Genomic DNA, 16,488 nt, shown 5'->3' with positions numbered 1-16,488 from the left:
TCTCATGCAACAATCACAAAAACGCTGACATGCCAGTAGGTAATTGGGAAGGCAAATGGAATGATGGCCTTTATTTCAAAGGGAATGGAGTATATAAATAGGGAAATACTGTTAAAACTATACAAGACACGAGTTAGACTAGACCTGGAATACTGTGAACGGTTTGGTCCATTATCTAAGGAAAGATCTACTGACATTTGAGGCAGTCCAGAGAAGGTTCACTGGGTCGATCCTGGGTATGGAGGGATTTTCTGATGAGGCGATGTTGAGTAGGTTGGGTCTGACTTCATTGGAGTTCAGAACAATGAGGGGGTGACCTTATTGAGATATACAGGACTCACAGGGAGCTTGGCAGGGTAGATGCTGAGAGGATGTTTTCTCTTGTGGGAGAGTCTCGGACCAGAGGGCATAATCTCAAAGTAGTGGGCCGCCCATTTCAGACAGAGATGAGGAATTTCTTCTCTAGAGGGGAGTGAATCTATGGAATTCTTTACCGGAGAGAGCTATAGAGGCCGGGCCGTTAAGTATGTTTAAGGCTGAGATAGACAGATTTTTAATCAGTGAGGGGATCGAGGGTTATGGGATAAGGTGGGAAAGTGGGAGTTGAGGATTATATCAGATCAGTCATCTCATTGAATGGCAGAGCAGATTCAATGGACCGAATGGCATCCTTCTGTCCCTACGCCTTGTGGTCTGAATTTGACAGCGATATGGAAATCACACACGTAATTATAAACACCTCCTCAGATACAAGAAACACTAACTTACCTCAGAGCTATGATTTTACACATTGCTCTGACAGATCAAATAATCCAAGCTCTAATCGTCAGCCCAGGTTCATCTAATCCCAGGATCTTGTTCGTCTGTTAATACCAAAATAATGAGATTTGTCGTTTAGTCGATTATTAGATCGCACCCAACAGATAATAAGATCTGAGTAACAACAACCGGAAGGGGGCGGATAACTACTGGCGAGGGATGTGGGTGGAGGGATTGTGGGGGGTGTTGAAGAACAGTGAATAGCAGCCGGCTATTTGACTGCGTGTGGCATTGCAGTGCAACTTTCTCCTGCCGATCCATCCCGACTGGAAAGGGAAATTGAACCCCCGTCTGTCGATGTCAATGTGATCCACAATGGCTGTCCAGCCAACCAGATTGGCGAGGAATTTTGATTAACTGAGGGGCCAAAGGTTATGCAGGGGTAGGCGGGAATGTGGAGTATTGGTTACAATTGGATCAGTCATTATCCTAGTGAATGGAGGAGAAAGAACTAAGAGATGGTTGTTATCGTTATGACATCAAGCAGCCACTAATAAATCCAATGGGGAATTCCAGGAGAAACTTCTCTACCCAGGGAGTGGAACATAGGAACTTGAAGTGGGTAATTCAGCCCTTCGAGCCTGTTCTGCCATTTAATCAGATCATGGCTGATCTCATCCTGGTCTCAGAGCCACCTCCCTAACTGTTCCCCATAAACCTTTAACCTGTTTTAAAATCAAAAAGTGGGGAGAATGTGGGACTCGCTCCCACGGGGAGTGGGAGAATGTGGGACTCACTCCCACACGGAGTGGGGAGAATGTGGGGCTCGCTCCCACAGGGAGTGGGGAGAATGTGGGACTCGCTCCCACAGGGAGTGGGGAGAATGTGGGACTCGCTCCCACAGGGAGTGGGGAGAATGTGGGACTCGCTCCCACAGGGAGTGGGGAGAATGTGGGACTCGCTCCCACAGGGAGTGGGGAGAATGTGGGGCTCGCTCCCACAGGGAGTGGGGAGAATGTGGGGCTCGCTCCCATAGGGAGTGGGGAGAATGTGGGACTCGCTCCCACAGGGAGTGGGGAGAATGTGGGACTCACACCCACAGGGAGTGGGGAGAATGTGATACTCACTCCCACAGGGAGTGGGGAGAGTATGGGGCTCGCTCCCACGGAGAGTGAGGAGAATGTGGGACTCACTCCCACAGGGAGTGAGGAGCATCTGGGACTCGCTCCCACAGACTTACTCCCATAGGGAATGGGGAGAATGCGTGACTCGCTCCCAGGGGAAGTGGGGAGAGCATGGGACCCGCTCCCATGGGGAGTGCGGAGAACTTGGGACTCGCTCCCATGGAGAATGGTTGAGATGAAATATGTTGATGTATTTAAGGGGGAAGCTGGATAAACACATGAGGGAGAGAGGAATAGAAGGAGGTTGTGATGGGGGGGGGGGGAGATGAAGAGCGGGGGTGATGTAAGGAGCAGGAGCACCAGCAGAGAGTTGATGGGCCGAATGGCCTGGTTGTGTGCTGTGAAATTGGACATGTCGCAATAACCTCTTTGCTTTGCTGAGCAGAGCTGCCTCAGGGAGAGCCGTCCTGTTCGATGGTTTCCATTCAGGATCACCGTGTCCTGCAGTTGACCTGCTCCTGGACTGGAGGTATCCCCAAGGCTGAAGTTCGCTGGGTGGGACTGTCCCGTAAGGTCAGTGCATTCTCCCAGCTCGTCTACAACGAGAGCTCGCCAGCCAGCCTAAGTGGCAGCAACGTGACGTGCGTGGCCAATCACAGTGCGGCTGTCAAATACTGCATCGTCCAACCAGGTGAGCCCTCACAGTTCCGACACCACCAGGCTGCATTTATGTAGGGCCCAGTAAAGAATATTCCAAGGCTACACACACAGTTACCAAATCAAACCGGAGTCACAACCACAGGAGGAGGCGGGCAGGAAGGGCAACCAAAATATCTAAATAAGAGGTGGATTTATAAGGAGCATCTTAAAGGAGCAGAAAAAGAGATAGACAAAGGGAGAAAAAGAGATAGGGCGAGAGAAAGAGATCATGAGAGAGAGAGAAAAAGAGATGAACGCGAGCATGAGAGAGACGGAGCATGTTTGATTGCGAGAAAGAGCGAGAGAGATAAAGAAATAGAGCGCGAGACAGAGAAATGGAGCGAGAGAGATGGTGGTCTGCGTCTCGCCACTGAAAAACATGCCAAGGGATGGCCAGAAAATCTCCCAGAGAGACAGAGAGAGAGACAGTGAGACAGAGAGAGAGACAGTGAGAAAGAGAGAGAGGCAGAGAGAGAGAGACACACACACAGAGAGTCAGAGAGACACAGACAGAGAGAGAGTCAGAGAGAGAAACAGAGAGAGAGAGTCAGAGAGAGAAACAGAGAGAGAGAGACACAGAGAGAGAAACAGAGAGAGAGGGAGACAGACAGACAGAGTCAGAGAGAGACAGACAGACAGAGTTAGAGGGAGAGAGAAACAGAGAGAGAGACAGAGAGAGACAGAGAGAGAGAGACACACACACAGTGAGACAGAGAGAGAGTCAGAGAGAGATCAGACAGAGAGAGAGAGACACACACACACATAGACAGAGAGAGACAGAGACAGAGAGACAGACAGAGTCGGTGAGAGAGGGAGACAGAGAGAGAGAGAGTTACAGAGAGCAACACAAAGAGAGAGACAGAGGGAGAGAGAGACACACAGAGAGCGACACACCCACAGAGCGAAGCACACAGAGAACGATAGAATCACAATGTCAGAGAGTGTGAGAGAGAGAGAGAGTCAGAGAGACAGACAGAGTATGGGGCGGCATGGTGGCACAATGGTTAGCACTGCTGCCTCACAGCGCCAGGGACCCGGGTTCAATTCTGACATTGGGTAACTGTGTGGAGTTTGCATGTTCTCCCCGTGTCTGCGTGGGTTTTCTCTGGGTACTCCGGTGTCCTCCCACAGTCCAAAGATGTGCAGGTTAGGTGGAAGGCCTTGATAAATTGTCCCTCAGTGTCCAGGGATGTGCAGGGTAGATTGGGTTCCAGGGAAAGGGTGGAGCAGGTGGCCTAGGTGGGTGCTCTTTCAGAGGGACGTTGCAGACTCGATGGGCCAAATGGCCTTCTTCTACACAGTAGGGATTTTATGGGACTATGCCAGAGGGATGGAATCACAGAACAATACAGTGCAGAAGAGGTTCTTTGGCCCATCGGGTGTGCACCGACACATGAAAAAGACCTGACCTGCCGACCTAATCCCATTTGCCAGCACTTGGCCCATAGCCCTGGATGCTATGACATGCCAAGTACTCATCCAGGTACTTTTTAAAGGATGTGAGGCAACCCGCCTCGTAGGAGTTACAGGAGGGATGTCCGAGGTAGGTTCTTTACTCCAAGAGTGGTTAGGGTGTGGAATGGACTGCCTGCTGTGATAGTGGAGTCGGACACTTTAGGAACATTCATGCGGTTATTGGATAGGCACATGGAGCACACCAGAATGACCGGGAGTGGGGTAGCTTGATCTTGGTTTCGGACAAGGCTCGGCACAACATCGAGGGCAGAAGGGCCTGTTCTGTGCTGTACTGTTCTATTCTATGTTCTACCACTCGCCCAGGCAGTGCATTCCAGACCATCACCACCCTCTGGGTAACAAGGTTTTTCCTCAAATCCTTCTTAAACCTTCTGTCTCTCACCTTGATCTTGTGTCGCCTGGTAACCGATCCTTCAACTAAGGGGAACAGCTGCTTCCTTTCCACCCTGTCCATGCCCCTCATAATCTTGCACACCTCAATCAGGTCACCCCTCAGTTTTCTCTGCTTCAATGAAAACAACCCAAGCCTATCCAACCTCACTTCATGACTTAAATGTTCCATCGCAGACAACACCCTGGTGAATCTCCTCTGCACCCCCTCCAGTGAAATCACATCCTTCCTACAATGTGGTGACCAGAATTACACACAGTACTCCAGCTGTGGCCTCACCAAAGTTCTGTACAACCCCAACATGATCTCCAGCTTTGACAAAGAGTCATCGGACTCGAAACGTTAGCTCTTTTCTCTCCCTACAGATGCTGCCAGACTTGCTGAGATTTTCCAGCATTTTCCCTTTCGTTCCAACGTGACCTCCCTGCTTTTGTAATCTATGCCTCGATAGATAAAAGCAAATGTCCCATGTGCCTTTTTCACCACCCCATTAACTTGCCCTTTTGCCTTTAGAGATCTATGGACCAACACGCTAAGGTCCCTTTGTTCTTCGGAACTTCCCAGTGTCAGGCCATTCATTGAATACTTCCTTACCACATTACTCCTTCCAAAGTGCATCACCTCACACTTTTCAGGATTAAATTCCATCTGCCACCTTTCTGCCCATTTGACCATCCCGTCTCTATCTTTCTGTAACCCAAGACACTCAACCGTTAACCACCCGGCCAATCTTTGTGTTATCCACAAACATACTGATCCCACCCCCACATATCCAGCTATGTCGTTTATATAAATGACAAACAATAGGGGGTCCCTGTGGTAAGCCACTGGACACTGGCTTCCAGTCACTAAAGCAGCCGTCTGTTACCACCCTCTGTCTCCTATCACTAAGCCAATTTTGAATCCACCTTATCAAGTTACCATGTGCATTTATTTGCCTTCTTTATAAGTCTCCCATGTGGGACCTTGTCAAAGGCTTATCAGTTGCACTATCCTCATCCACACACCTTTTAAGCCAACCAACACCTCCAATACCTTGTCACCCCCATGTCAATTTGCTCAAGAACCTCACAGTCTCTCTCCCCGAGTTCCAAATCTACCTCCTCATTCTCTTGGGTGAAGACAGATGTGAAATATTTGTTCAACAGCCTCCCAATAACCTCTGGCTCCACCCACAGATTGCCCCCTTCGTCCCGAATAGGTCCTACTCTTTCCCTGGTTATCCTCTTCCCATTGTTAGACAGACTTATAGACAAATCTCGGAGGGTATTTAGGGGCAGCACGGTAGCATGGTGGTTAGCATAAATGCTTCACAGCTACAGGGTCCCAGGTTCGATTCCCGGCTGGGTCACTGTCTGTGCGGAGTCTGCATGTCCTCCCCGTGTGTGCGTGGGTTTCTTCCGGGTGCTCCAGTTTCCTCCCACAGTCCAAAGATGTGTGGGTTAGGTTGATTGGCCGTAGTGTCCTAAAAAAAAGTAAGGTTAAGGGGGGGGGGGGTTGTTGGGTTATGGATATAGGGTGGATACGTGGGATTGAGTAGGGTGATCATTGCTTGGCACACCATCAAGGGCTGAAGGGCCTGTTCTGTGCTGTACTGTTCTATGTTCTATGGTTGCAGGAGCTGGAGGAGGTTACAGAGATAGGGAGGGTTGTAGGTGCTGCAGAAGGTTACAGAGATGGAGAGGGTTGTTGGGGCTGGAGGAGGTTACAGAGATAGGGAGGGTTGTAGGGGCTGGAGGAGGCTACAGAGATAGGAGGGGTTGGAGGAGGTTACAGAGATAGGGAGGGTTGCAGGGGCTGGAGGAGGTTACAGAGATAGGGAGGGTTGTAGGGGCTGGAGGAGGTTACAGAGATGGGGAGGGTTGTTGGGGCTGGAGGAGGTTACAGAGATGGGGAGGGTTGTTGGGGCTGGAGGAGATTACAGAGATAGGGAAGGTTGTTAGGGCTGGAGGAGGTTACAGAGATGGGAGGATTATTGGGGCTGGAGGAGGTTACAGAGATGGGGAGGATTATTGGGGTTGGAGAAGGTTCCAGAGATGGGGAGGGTTGTTAGGGCTGGAGGAGGTTACAGAGATGGGGAGGATTATTGGGACTGGAGGAGGTTACAGAGACGGGGAGGATTATTGGGGCTGGAGAAGGTTCCAGAGATGGGGAGGGCTGTTGGGGCTGGAGGAGGTTACAGAGATGGGGAGGGCTGTTGGGGCTGGAAGAGGTTACAGAGATGGGGAGGGTTGTTGGGGCTGGAGAAGGTTACAGAGATGGGGAGGGTTGTTGGGGCTGGAGAAGATTACAGATTTGGGGTGGGTTGTTTGGGCTGGAGAAGGTTCCAGAGATAGAGAGGGTTGTTGGGGCTGGAGAAGGTTACAGATTTGGGGAGCATTATTGGGTGTGGAGAAGGTTACAGAGATGGGGAGGGTTGCTGGGGCTGGAGAAGGTTACAGAGATGGGGAGGGTCGTTGGTGCTGGAGACGGTTACAGAAATGGGGAGGGTTGTTGGGGCTGGAGAAGGTTACAGAGATGGGGAGGGTCGTTGGGCTGGAGAAGGTTACAGAAATGGGGAGGGTTGTTGGGGCTGGAGAAGGTTCCAGAGATGGGGAGGGTTGCTGGGGCTGGAGAAGGTTACAGAGATAGGGAGGGTTGTAGGGGCTGGAGGAGGTTACAGAGATAAGGAGGGTTGTAGGGGCTGGAGAAGGTTACAGAAATGGGGAGGGTTGTTGGGGCTGGAGAAGGTTACAGAGATGGGGAGGGCTGCTGGGGCTGGAGAAGGCTACAGAGATGGGGAGGGTCGTTGGGGCTGGAGGAGGTTACAGAGATGGGGAGGGTCGTTGGGGCTGGAGAAGGTTACAGAGATGGGGAGGGTTGTTGGGGCTGGAGGAGGTTACAGAGATGGGGAGGGTTGTTGGGGCTGGAGGAGGATACAGAAATGGGGAGGGTTGTCGAGGCTGCAGGAGGTTATAGAGATGGGGAGGATTGTTGGGGCTGGAGGAGGTTACAGAGATGGGGAGAGTTGTTGGGGCTGGAGAAGGTTACAGATTTGGGGTGGGTTGTTTGGGCTGGAGAAGGTTCCAGAGATAGGGAGGGTTGTTGGGGCTGGAGAAGGTTAAAGATTTGGGGAGCATTATTGGGGCTGGAGAAGGTTACAGAGATTGGGAGGGTAGTTGGGGCTGGAGAAGGTTACAGAGATTGGGAGGGTCGTTGGGGCTGGAGGAGGTTACAGAGATGGGGAGGGTTGTTGGGGCTGGAGTAGGTTACAGAGATGGGGAGGGTTGTTGGGGCTGGAGAAGGTTACAGAGATGGGGAGGGTCGTTGGGGCTGGAGGAGGTTACAGAGATGGGGAGGGTCGTTGGGGTTGGAGAAGGTTACAGAGATGGAGAGGGTTGTTGGGGCTGGAGAAGGTTACAGAGATGGGGAGGGTTGTTGGGGCTGGAGAAGGTTACAGAGATGGGGAGGGTTGTTGGGGCTGGAGAAGGTTACAGAGATGGGGAGGGTTGTTGGGACTGGAGATGGTTACAGAGATGGGAAGGGTTGTAGGGACTGGAGAAGGTTAGAGATGGGAAGGGTTGTAGGGGCTGGAGAAGGTTACAGAGATGGGAAGGGTTGTGGGGCTGGAGGAGGTTACAGAGGTCGGGAGGGTTGTAGGGGCTGGAGGAGGTTACAGAGATAGGGAGGGTTGTAGGGGCTGGAGGATCACTGAGAAACACTTACCCCTTGTTGACTCTATCCAAACCCCCGTCACAATTTAGAACGCCTCAATTCACTCTGCCCCTTAACTCTCCGCTCGAAGATGGGAGGTTGTCATTAACTTTGGATTGATGTCCTTTGTGTTGTCTTTTCTCCACAGTGGCACCGTTGGTCATCCTGACGAGACGCGTTGTTAGGGAGACACAGGGCGATGCCACTGTGACCCTGACCTGTGAGGTCAGGTCGAACCCAGCCTCCATTATTCATTGGTTCAAAGGAGAGAAAGTGTTAAGGAGCAACGGGAAACTCATCATCTCACCCAACAGCTCGGAATTACACATCCGGAATTTTTCCTTAGAGAACGACACTGGGAATTACAGCTGTTCCTGTCGAAATCCTTTGGGAGAGAACAGACCCAGCCTGATTCTGACAGGTAGGAACTGAGATTTGGGCTGTGTACATACATACATAATGGAAAATGACACTGATTTCCCAGCACTGAATCAGGCCATTTGGCCCATCTGCAACATGCTGATGTTCCTGGTCCACACGAGCCTCTCCCCAGTGCCCCCCCCCCCCTTCATCTCCACCCATCACCACCTCCTTCTATTCTTCTCTCCCTCATGCATTTATCCAGCTTCCCACTTAAATACATCCACAGTGGCGCGCATGGTGTGTGGTTGCACATTTGATGGCACCCGCTCATGGTGCAATTTGCGGACCTTTTTCGGCTAACGGGTGGATCTTTTGATTAAAAAAGGTGCAGGGGGGGGGGGGTGGTAGGAGAGAGTGTCCCACCGGTGGATGGATTTGTGGACCAGAAGTGGCCGGAAAAAAGGGAACAGTTGGAGATTGCTGGGGATATGCCTGTGACACAGGTGAAGATGGCAGAGGGTCAGGGACCCACCCGACTCTCTCTATGGTCGACGGAGCAGCTGGTGGGCTTTCTTATCGAGAAGCTCACCCAGCAGAGGAAGGAGAATTTGGACGACCTGGCTGGGGTGGTGGACCCGATAAAGGCGGGAATCGACCCCGGGGAGACGAGGTTGGAGGCCCAGAGCCAGGCGATCCAGAAGGTAGAAGGTGGGGGAGCACGAGGAGCAGCTTGCCTCGATGGCAGCGAAGGGCTGATGTGGGATCAAAGGCGGCTGCAGGAGAAAGTGGAGGACCAGGAGAATCGGTCTCGCAAGCAAAATCTGAGGATCGTGGGACTGCCAGAGGGCAGTGAGGGAATGGATGCTGACGTATATGTTGCTCGAATGTTCGGGTAGTTGCTGGGAGAGGGGGCATTTGTATGGCCCTTGAAGTGGACCAGGCACACAGGGCACTGACGAGGAAGCCACAGGGCATCGAGCTTCCGTGGGTGATGGTGGTGCACCTGCATCGGTTCCTGGACAAGGAGCGGATCCTGAGGTGGGCCAGGCAGACTAGGCGCTGTATCTGGGAGCGCAGCGAGCTGCGTATATACCAGAACCTGGATGCGGAGTTGGTTAAGAGGAGAGCAGGCTTCAACAAGGTGAAGGCGGACCTCTATAAGAAGGGGGTGAAGTTTGGCATGTTGTACCCGGCGAGCCTATGGGTGACCTATAAGGGTCGGGAGCTGTATTTCGGGACACTTGAGGAGGCGATGGATTTTATCAGGGACAATGAACCTGCAGGAGAAGGAGGACACTGAACGTTGGAAGAGATATTCCCTTTCTGTGCCTTTGGGATTTGTTTGGTTTATTTTTGCACTGTGTTTGGGGCCATGGCTCTGTGTTTGTTCTTGGTGGGGTTGGTGGATTGTACTTTTCTTTGTGTTTGGTGGGTGTTGTTAGGTTTGCACATGTAGAATGTTTGAGTGGGGGTGGGGAATCAGTGGGGGGGGGGGGTAAGATGCTAGGCGGGGGCCACCAGGCTAGTTGTGTAGCCTAGTTCACGGAAGCAAAGTGGGGGGTGAGCGGGAGGTGAGTGTTTTGATGGGGGTTGGGGTTGTTATTTTGTTGTGGGGGGGAACTGCTGACAGGGGAGGGGTTTCTAAAATGTGGTATGAAGAGGGTCAATGACGGTGGACATCCGAGGGCGGGCCCAAGGAGGCGCGGGACGTGGCCTGGAGGCAGGCCCAGGAGGGGTTATGGTTGATCGGCGGGGGAGGCATGCCGCAGGGTGCCCCCCCCCCCCTGCCAGGCTGATCACATCATAGAACATGCGAGGTTTGAATGGGCCGGTCAAGAGGGCCCGTGTGTTCACACATTTAAAAAGTCTAAAGGCGGACGTAGCTCTGTTACAGGAGATATATCTGAAGGTTGTGGGTCAGACTAGGTTGAGGAAAGGGTGGGTAGGGCAGGTATTCCATTCGGGATTAGATTCTAAAACGAGGGGGGTGTCAATTTTGCTTAATAATCAGGCAGCGTTCAAAGTGGGGAGTATAGTGACTGACTCTGGGGGGGAAACATGAAATGAAATGAAAATCGCTTATTGTCACAAGTAGGCTTCAAATGAAGTTACTGTGAAAAACCCCGAGTTGCCACATTCCGGCGCCTGTTCGGGGAGGCTGGTACGGGAATTGAACCGTGCTGCTGGCCTGCCTTGGTCTGTTTCAAAGCCAGCGATTTAGCTGTGATGTTGAGTGGGAGACTGGAGGTGAGGCGGTGATATTGGTGAATGTTTATGCCACGAACTGGAATGATGTGGAGTTTGAGGTGGAAGTTGGGGAAGGTCCCCGATCTGGACTCACATCGGTTGATAATTGTGGGGGCGGGGGGGGGGCTGATTTTAATACGGTTAGACCCAAGGTTAGACCGGTCGAGTTCAAGGTTGGGGAGGTAGTCGGCGATAGTGAAGAAGCTGAAAGGGTTTATGGAGTACGTGCTGGGGTGGATCCATGGAAGTCTTGGAGGCCGAGGGTGAATGAATTTTCGTTTTTCTCGCAGGGTGTATTCCCATATTAATTTTTTTAGATAGGAAGCTGTTGGCGGGGATGTTATCTACGGGGAAAGCAGTTGGGCAGCTAAGGAGGGCGAGAGGGGAGGTTTCTGAATATGGTGAAGAGACGAGCTGGGTGCTGGCTCACCAGTTGAGGAAGCAGGAGGCAGCAAGGGAGATCGGGAAAGTGAAGGACAAGAAGGGGGGAACGGGGTTTTGGTCCCGGTGTGGGTGAATGGGGTGTTTAGCGATTTCTACAGTAGGCTGCATGAGTCAGTACCCCCAGGCAGGGTGGAGGGGATGAGGTGGTTTCTGGAGGGGTTGGAGTTCCTGAGGATGGTAGAGGAACTGGTAGAGGGGCTGGGTGTCCGCATTGGGTTAGTAGATGTGGCGAAGGGGCTGGAGGCGATACAGTTGGGCAAGGCCCCGCTGGAGGCGATCAGTCGGGCAAGGCCCCGGGTCCGGATGGATACCCAGTGGAGTTTTACAAAATGTTCTTGGGGTTTAACTGGGGCCCTTGATGGTAAGGGCGTTTAACGAGGCGATGGAGCGGGGGATGCTCCCCCTGATGATGTTGCAGGGCTCAATCTCACTGATTCTGAAGCGGAAGAAGGATCTGGAGCAGTGTGAGTCGTATAGGCCGATCTCAGTTAACTGTGGATGCCAAGTTATTGGCCAAGATCTTGGCCTCGAGGATTGAGGAATGTGTGCCAAAGTGACAGGGGAGGACCAGGCGGGGTTCGTGAAGGGGAGGCATCTGGCGGCTAAAATCAGGAGGCTACCAAATGTGATCATGATGCCCCCGAGGGACGAGAGGTAGAGATGATGGTTGCCATGGACACGGAGAACCGGGTGGGACTATTTGAGGGAGACCCTGGGGTGGTTTGAGTTTGGGAAGGGTTTTGTGAGCTGGGTCCGGTTGCTGGAGCATCGAGGGACTGGCAGGGATATTGCGAGGAAGGGGGTGGTGGAGCACAGGGTCACACTTTACGTGGACGATCTGTTGCTGTACATTTCGGACCCGCTGGGGGGGGGATTAGGTTGATTATGGGGATCCTAGAGCCGGTTTTCGGGGTACAAATTGAATATGGGTAAAAGTGAGATCTTTCCGATCCAGACGAAGGAGCAGGAGAAAAGATTGGGGGAGATGCCATTCAAGGTGGTGAAGGGAAACTTTTGGTATTTGGGCATTCAGGTGGCATGGGCGTGGGAGCAGCTGCATCAATTAAATCTGGTGGAGCAGACGAGGGGGGACTTTAAAAGGGTTGGATGCGCTCCCGTTGTCACTGGCGGGGAGGGTTCAGACGGTGAAGGTGACGGTCCACCCGAGGTTCTTGTTTGTGTTTCAGAGCCTCCCAATCTTCTTTCCCAAGACGTTTTTCATGAAAGTGAATGCAGTGATCTCAGGGTTTGTGTGGGCGGGTAAAACCCCGCGGGTGAAGAAGGTGTCGCCGCAGCGAGGTCGGAGGTGGGGGAGGGGATGGTGGGGGCTGGCTCCCCCGAGCTTTATAAATGACTACTGGGCAATGAATATCACAATGGTCAGAAAATGGATAGTGGGGGCGGATGGAGGCAGCCTCATGTGAGGATACGAGCTTAGGGGCACTGCTAATGGTGCTGAACGGCAACCAGGTACTCCACAAGGTAGCGGTGGCGGCTCTGAGGGTGTGGGGACAATGGTGGCAGCATATAAAGCTGGTGGGAGCGTCGGTGTGGGCACCGCTCTGTGGCAACCGTCGGTTTGTTCTGGGAGGGCTGGATGGGGGATTTTGGAAGTGGCAGTGGGTGGGAATTGTGTGGTTTGGGCCTCTATTTATAGATGGAGACTTTCCTTGTTTGGTAGAGTTGGAGGAGGAGTGTGAGCTGCCCGGTGGGATTGGGTTTCACTCCTTGCCGGTGAGAGACTTTATGCAGAGGCAGGCATCGACTTTCCCGCACCTACCGCTTCAGGAGTTGCAGGTTAAGGTAGTGTCAAAAGCGGGAGTGGGGGAGGGGAAGGTATCGGAAATATACAAAGAGTGGATTGGGAGGGAGCCCTGATAGCAGAAGTGAAGCGAAAGTGGGAGGAAAAGTTTTTTTTTAAATATAATTTTTATTGGAATTTTTTACAGAAAATATAAAACATAACGACAAACAATGAAATGCAACAAAATAACCCATAATAACTATAACACCCCCAGACCGTATCGATGCATGTATCACATCCCCCCACCCCCCCCAACCCCAATGAACAACAAAAGAACTTAAAAATAAATTAAAATTAAATAAACAAACATAGTCATTGTCTGCCCTCCCCCCCTTTTCCCTCCCCCTTCCCCCCCTCCCCCCCCGGGTTGCTGCTGCTACTGTCCCTGTGCCCTATCGTTGAGCCAGAAAGTCGAGAAAAGGTTGCCACCGCCTAAAGAACCCTTGTACCGACCCTCTCCGGGCGAATTTGACCTTCTCTAGCTTAATGAAACCCGCCATGTCATTGATCCAGGTCTCCACGCTTGGGGGCCTCGCATCCTTCCATTGTAGCAAGATCCTTCGCCGGGCTAGTGGGAGGAAAAGTTGAGTGGGGAGTTGGAGGCTGGGTTAGGGGAGGAGGCCCTGAGGCGAGTCAATGCATCCTCGTCATGTGCCAGGCTCAGCCTGATACAATTTAAGGTGGTCTACAGGGCGCACATGACTGTGGCCCGGATGAGCAGGTTCTTTGAAGGGGTGGAGGATCGGTGTGGGCAGTGTATGGGTGAATTGCGAATCATGTCCAGAGGGTGGTTAAAAAGGGGAAGAATGGGGAGTTGGGTGGTGGGGAATTGGGTTTGGGGAGTTGTTTATGTAAGCCATGTTTGCTGGGTTTTGTTGTTGGTTTGGGGTGTGGTTGATTATTTTGTTAAAATTTATAATACAAATGCCTTAAGAAAATATTTTTCAAAAATATTAAAAATTAATCGACACTATTCACCTCAACCACTCCCTGTGTGGAGCACGGTAGCACAGTGGTTAACACTGGGTTCGATTCCCGGCTTGGGTCACTGTGCGGAGTCTGCACGTTCTCCCCGTGTCTGCGTGGGTTTCCTCCGGGTGCTCCGGTTTCCTCCCACAAATCACGAAAGATGTGCTGTTTGGTAATTTGGCCATTCTGAATTCTCCCTCTGTGTACCCGAACAGGCGACGGAATGTGGCGACTAGGGGCTTTTCACAGTTAACTGCATTGCTGTGTTAATGTAAGCCTACTTGTGGCAATAATAAAGATTATTATTATTCCCCCTACTCCCTGCAGGAGCGAGTTCCACCTTCTCCCCACTCCCCTCGGAGCAAGTCCCACATTCTCCCACTCTCTGGATATAGACGTTTCTCCTGAATTCCGCATTAGATTAATTAGTGACTGTTGCATATTGATGGCCCCAAGTTGTGGTCTCGCTCCGACACAATTTAAAACATCATCTCTCTATCGACCCTATTGAAAGCCCTTTCCAAATTTTAAATACCTCGATCAAGTCACTTCATTTTTCCAGAGAAAAGAACCCCAACCTGTTCACTCTTTCCCGATCGTTACAGTATAGTTCCAATATCATGGTTCGATGGAGACCAGCACTGTGCACAGTGCTCCAAGTGTGGTCTAACCAAGGGATATGGAGACCAGAACTGTACACAATGCTCCAAGTGTGGTCTAACCAAGGGATATGGAGACCAGAACTGTACACAATGCTCCAAGTGTGGTCTAACCAAGGGATATAGACTGAAAATGTCAACAGTGTTCCAACCAAGGGGTACGTAGACCAGAACTGTGCACAGCGCTCCAAGTGTGGTCTAACCAAGGGATATGGAGACTTGAACTGTGCACAGTGCTCTAAGTGTGGTCTAACCAAGGGATATACAGACTGAAAATGTCAACAGTGTTCCAACCAAGGGGTACGTAGACCAGAACTGTGCACAGCGCTCCAAGTGTGGTCTGACCAAGGGATACGGAAACAGGAACTGTGCACAGGGCTCCAAGTGTGGTCTAACCAAGGAATATGGGGACTGGAACTGTGCACAGCGCTCCAAGTGTGGTCTAACCAAGGGATATGGAGACTGGAACTGTGCACAGTGCTCTAAGTGTGGTCTAACCAAGGGATATACAGACTGAAAATGTCAACAGTGTTCCAACCAAGGGGTACGTAGACCAGAACTGTGCACAGCGCTCCAAGTGTGGTCTGACCAAGGGATACGGAAACAGGAACTGTGCACAGGGCTCCAAGTGTGGTCTAACCAAGGAATATGGGGACTGGAACAGTGCACAGTGCTCCAAGTGTGGTCTAACCAAGGGGTATGGAGACCGGAGGTGGAGGGTGATGGAGGTATGTGGAGGGAGGGGAACTGATTGTAGACAGGGAGGGGGTGAGGGTTAGATGGATGAGGGAAGATAGTTGGAGGTTGCGGAAAGTAATAGAGTGGCGAGCAGGAATTGTACCGTGATCTGACGATCGACCCTTTCCTCTTTTCCCACTTCCACAGCTCCCCTGATCATGGACGTGACCGTGCAGCGCCTCAACAGGACAGCAGCCTCAATCGTCTGGGAGGTACGCGGCTCTGACGTGGTCACCTCGTTCCTCGTGCAATCGCAGGTCCTCGTCCTGCGGGCCCGCTCCTCCTCCTGGGTCACCCTCCAAGAGGCTGGCATGGCGGAACGTGCCGTCACCATAAACCAGCTCCGAGAGGATCAGGGCTATTCCTTCCGCGTGCTTCCGCTGACGGGAACTCAACAAGGAGCGCCATCGCCAACCCAGTCCGTCGCGCCTGCCATCGACAGTAAGTGATCTCGCTACTCTGCAGGGAGGGTGAGGTGGCAAAAAGGTGGCCGCAGGAGGCATATGGGGGTGGAGGGTGCGTCGGTGTGGGCTCCAATTTGTGGTAATCACTGGTTTGTCCCAGGGAGGATGGATGGGGGGTTTCGGAGGTGGCAGAGAGCAGGGATTGAGAGGCAGGGGGACCTGTTTATTGATGGGAGCTTTCCCTGTTTGGAGGATCCGGAAGTGGAGTTTGAATTGACGGGAGGGAATGGGTTTCGGTAACTACAGGTGAGGGATTTTGTGCAAAAGCTGTTTTTGACCTTTCTGCTTCTACCGCTGCAGGGGATACAGGACAAGGTAGTTTCTAGAACGGGGGAGGGGGCGGTATCGGAAATCTATAAAGAATTTATGGAGTGGGAGGAAACCCAGATAGGTGAGCTAAAGCGTAAATGGGAAGATGAGCTTGGAGCGGAGGTGGAGGCGGGTCTGTGGGAGGATGCTGAGTAAAGTCAACACACCCTCATCATGTGCCAGGCTCAGCCTGATACAATTCAAGGTGCTTCACCGGGCACACATGACGGTGGCCCGGATGAGCAGGTTTTTTCCGGATAGAGGACAGGTGTGTGAGCTGTGCAAGTGGGCCCGAAAATCATGTCCACATGTTTTGGGCATGTCCAAAGCTCAGGGGATTGTGGCAGGG

At 52.0% G+C, this 16,488-nt stretch overlaps 1 protein-coding gene across 2 annotated transcripts in view; it reads left to right on the top strand.

The window, feature by feature from the left end:
- LOC119975236 (V-set and immunoglobulin domain-containing protein 10-like) overlaps positions 1-16,488 on the top strand; it is a 41,054-nt gene that overhangs the window by 10,084 nt on the left and 14,482 nt on the right. For both annotated transcript variants that reach the window (XM_038814900.1, XM_038814899.1), the window contains exons 3-5: positions 2,329-2,574; positions 8,291-8,563; positions 15,514-15,807. In XM_038814900.1, the coding sequence (XP_038670828.1) occupies positions 2,329-2,574; positions 8,291-8,563; positions 15,514-15,807 (813 nt within the window). The remainder of the gene's footprint in view (positions 1-2,328; positions 2,575-8,290; positions 8,564-15,513; positions 15,808-16,488) is intronic.

The sequence above is a fragment of the Scyliorhinus canicula genome, chromosome 12 (genome assembly GCF_902713615.1).
Source record: "Scyliorhinus canicula chromosome 12, sScyCan1.1, whole genome shotgun sequence".
Taxonomy (NCBI): domain Eukaryota; kingdom Metazoa; phylum Chordata; class Chondrichthyes; order Carcharhiniformes; family Scyliorhinidae; genus Scyliorhinus; species Scyliorhinus canicula.
This window is presented reverse-complemented; position numbering and strand designations above follow the sequence as displayed.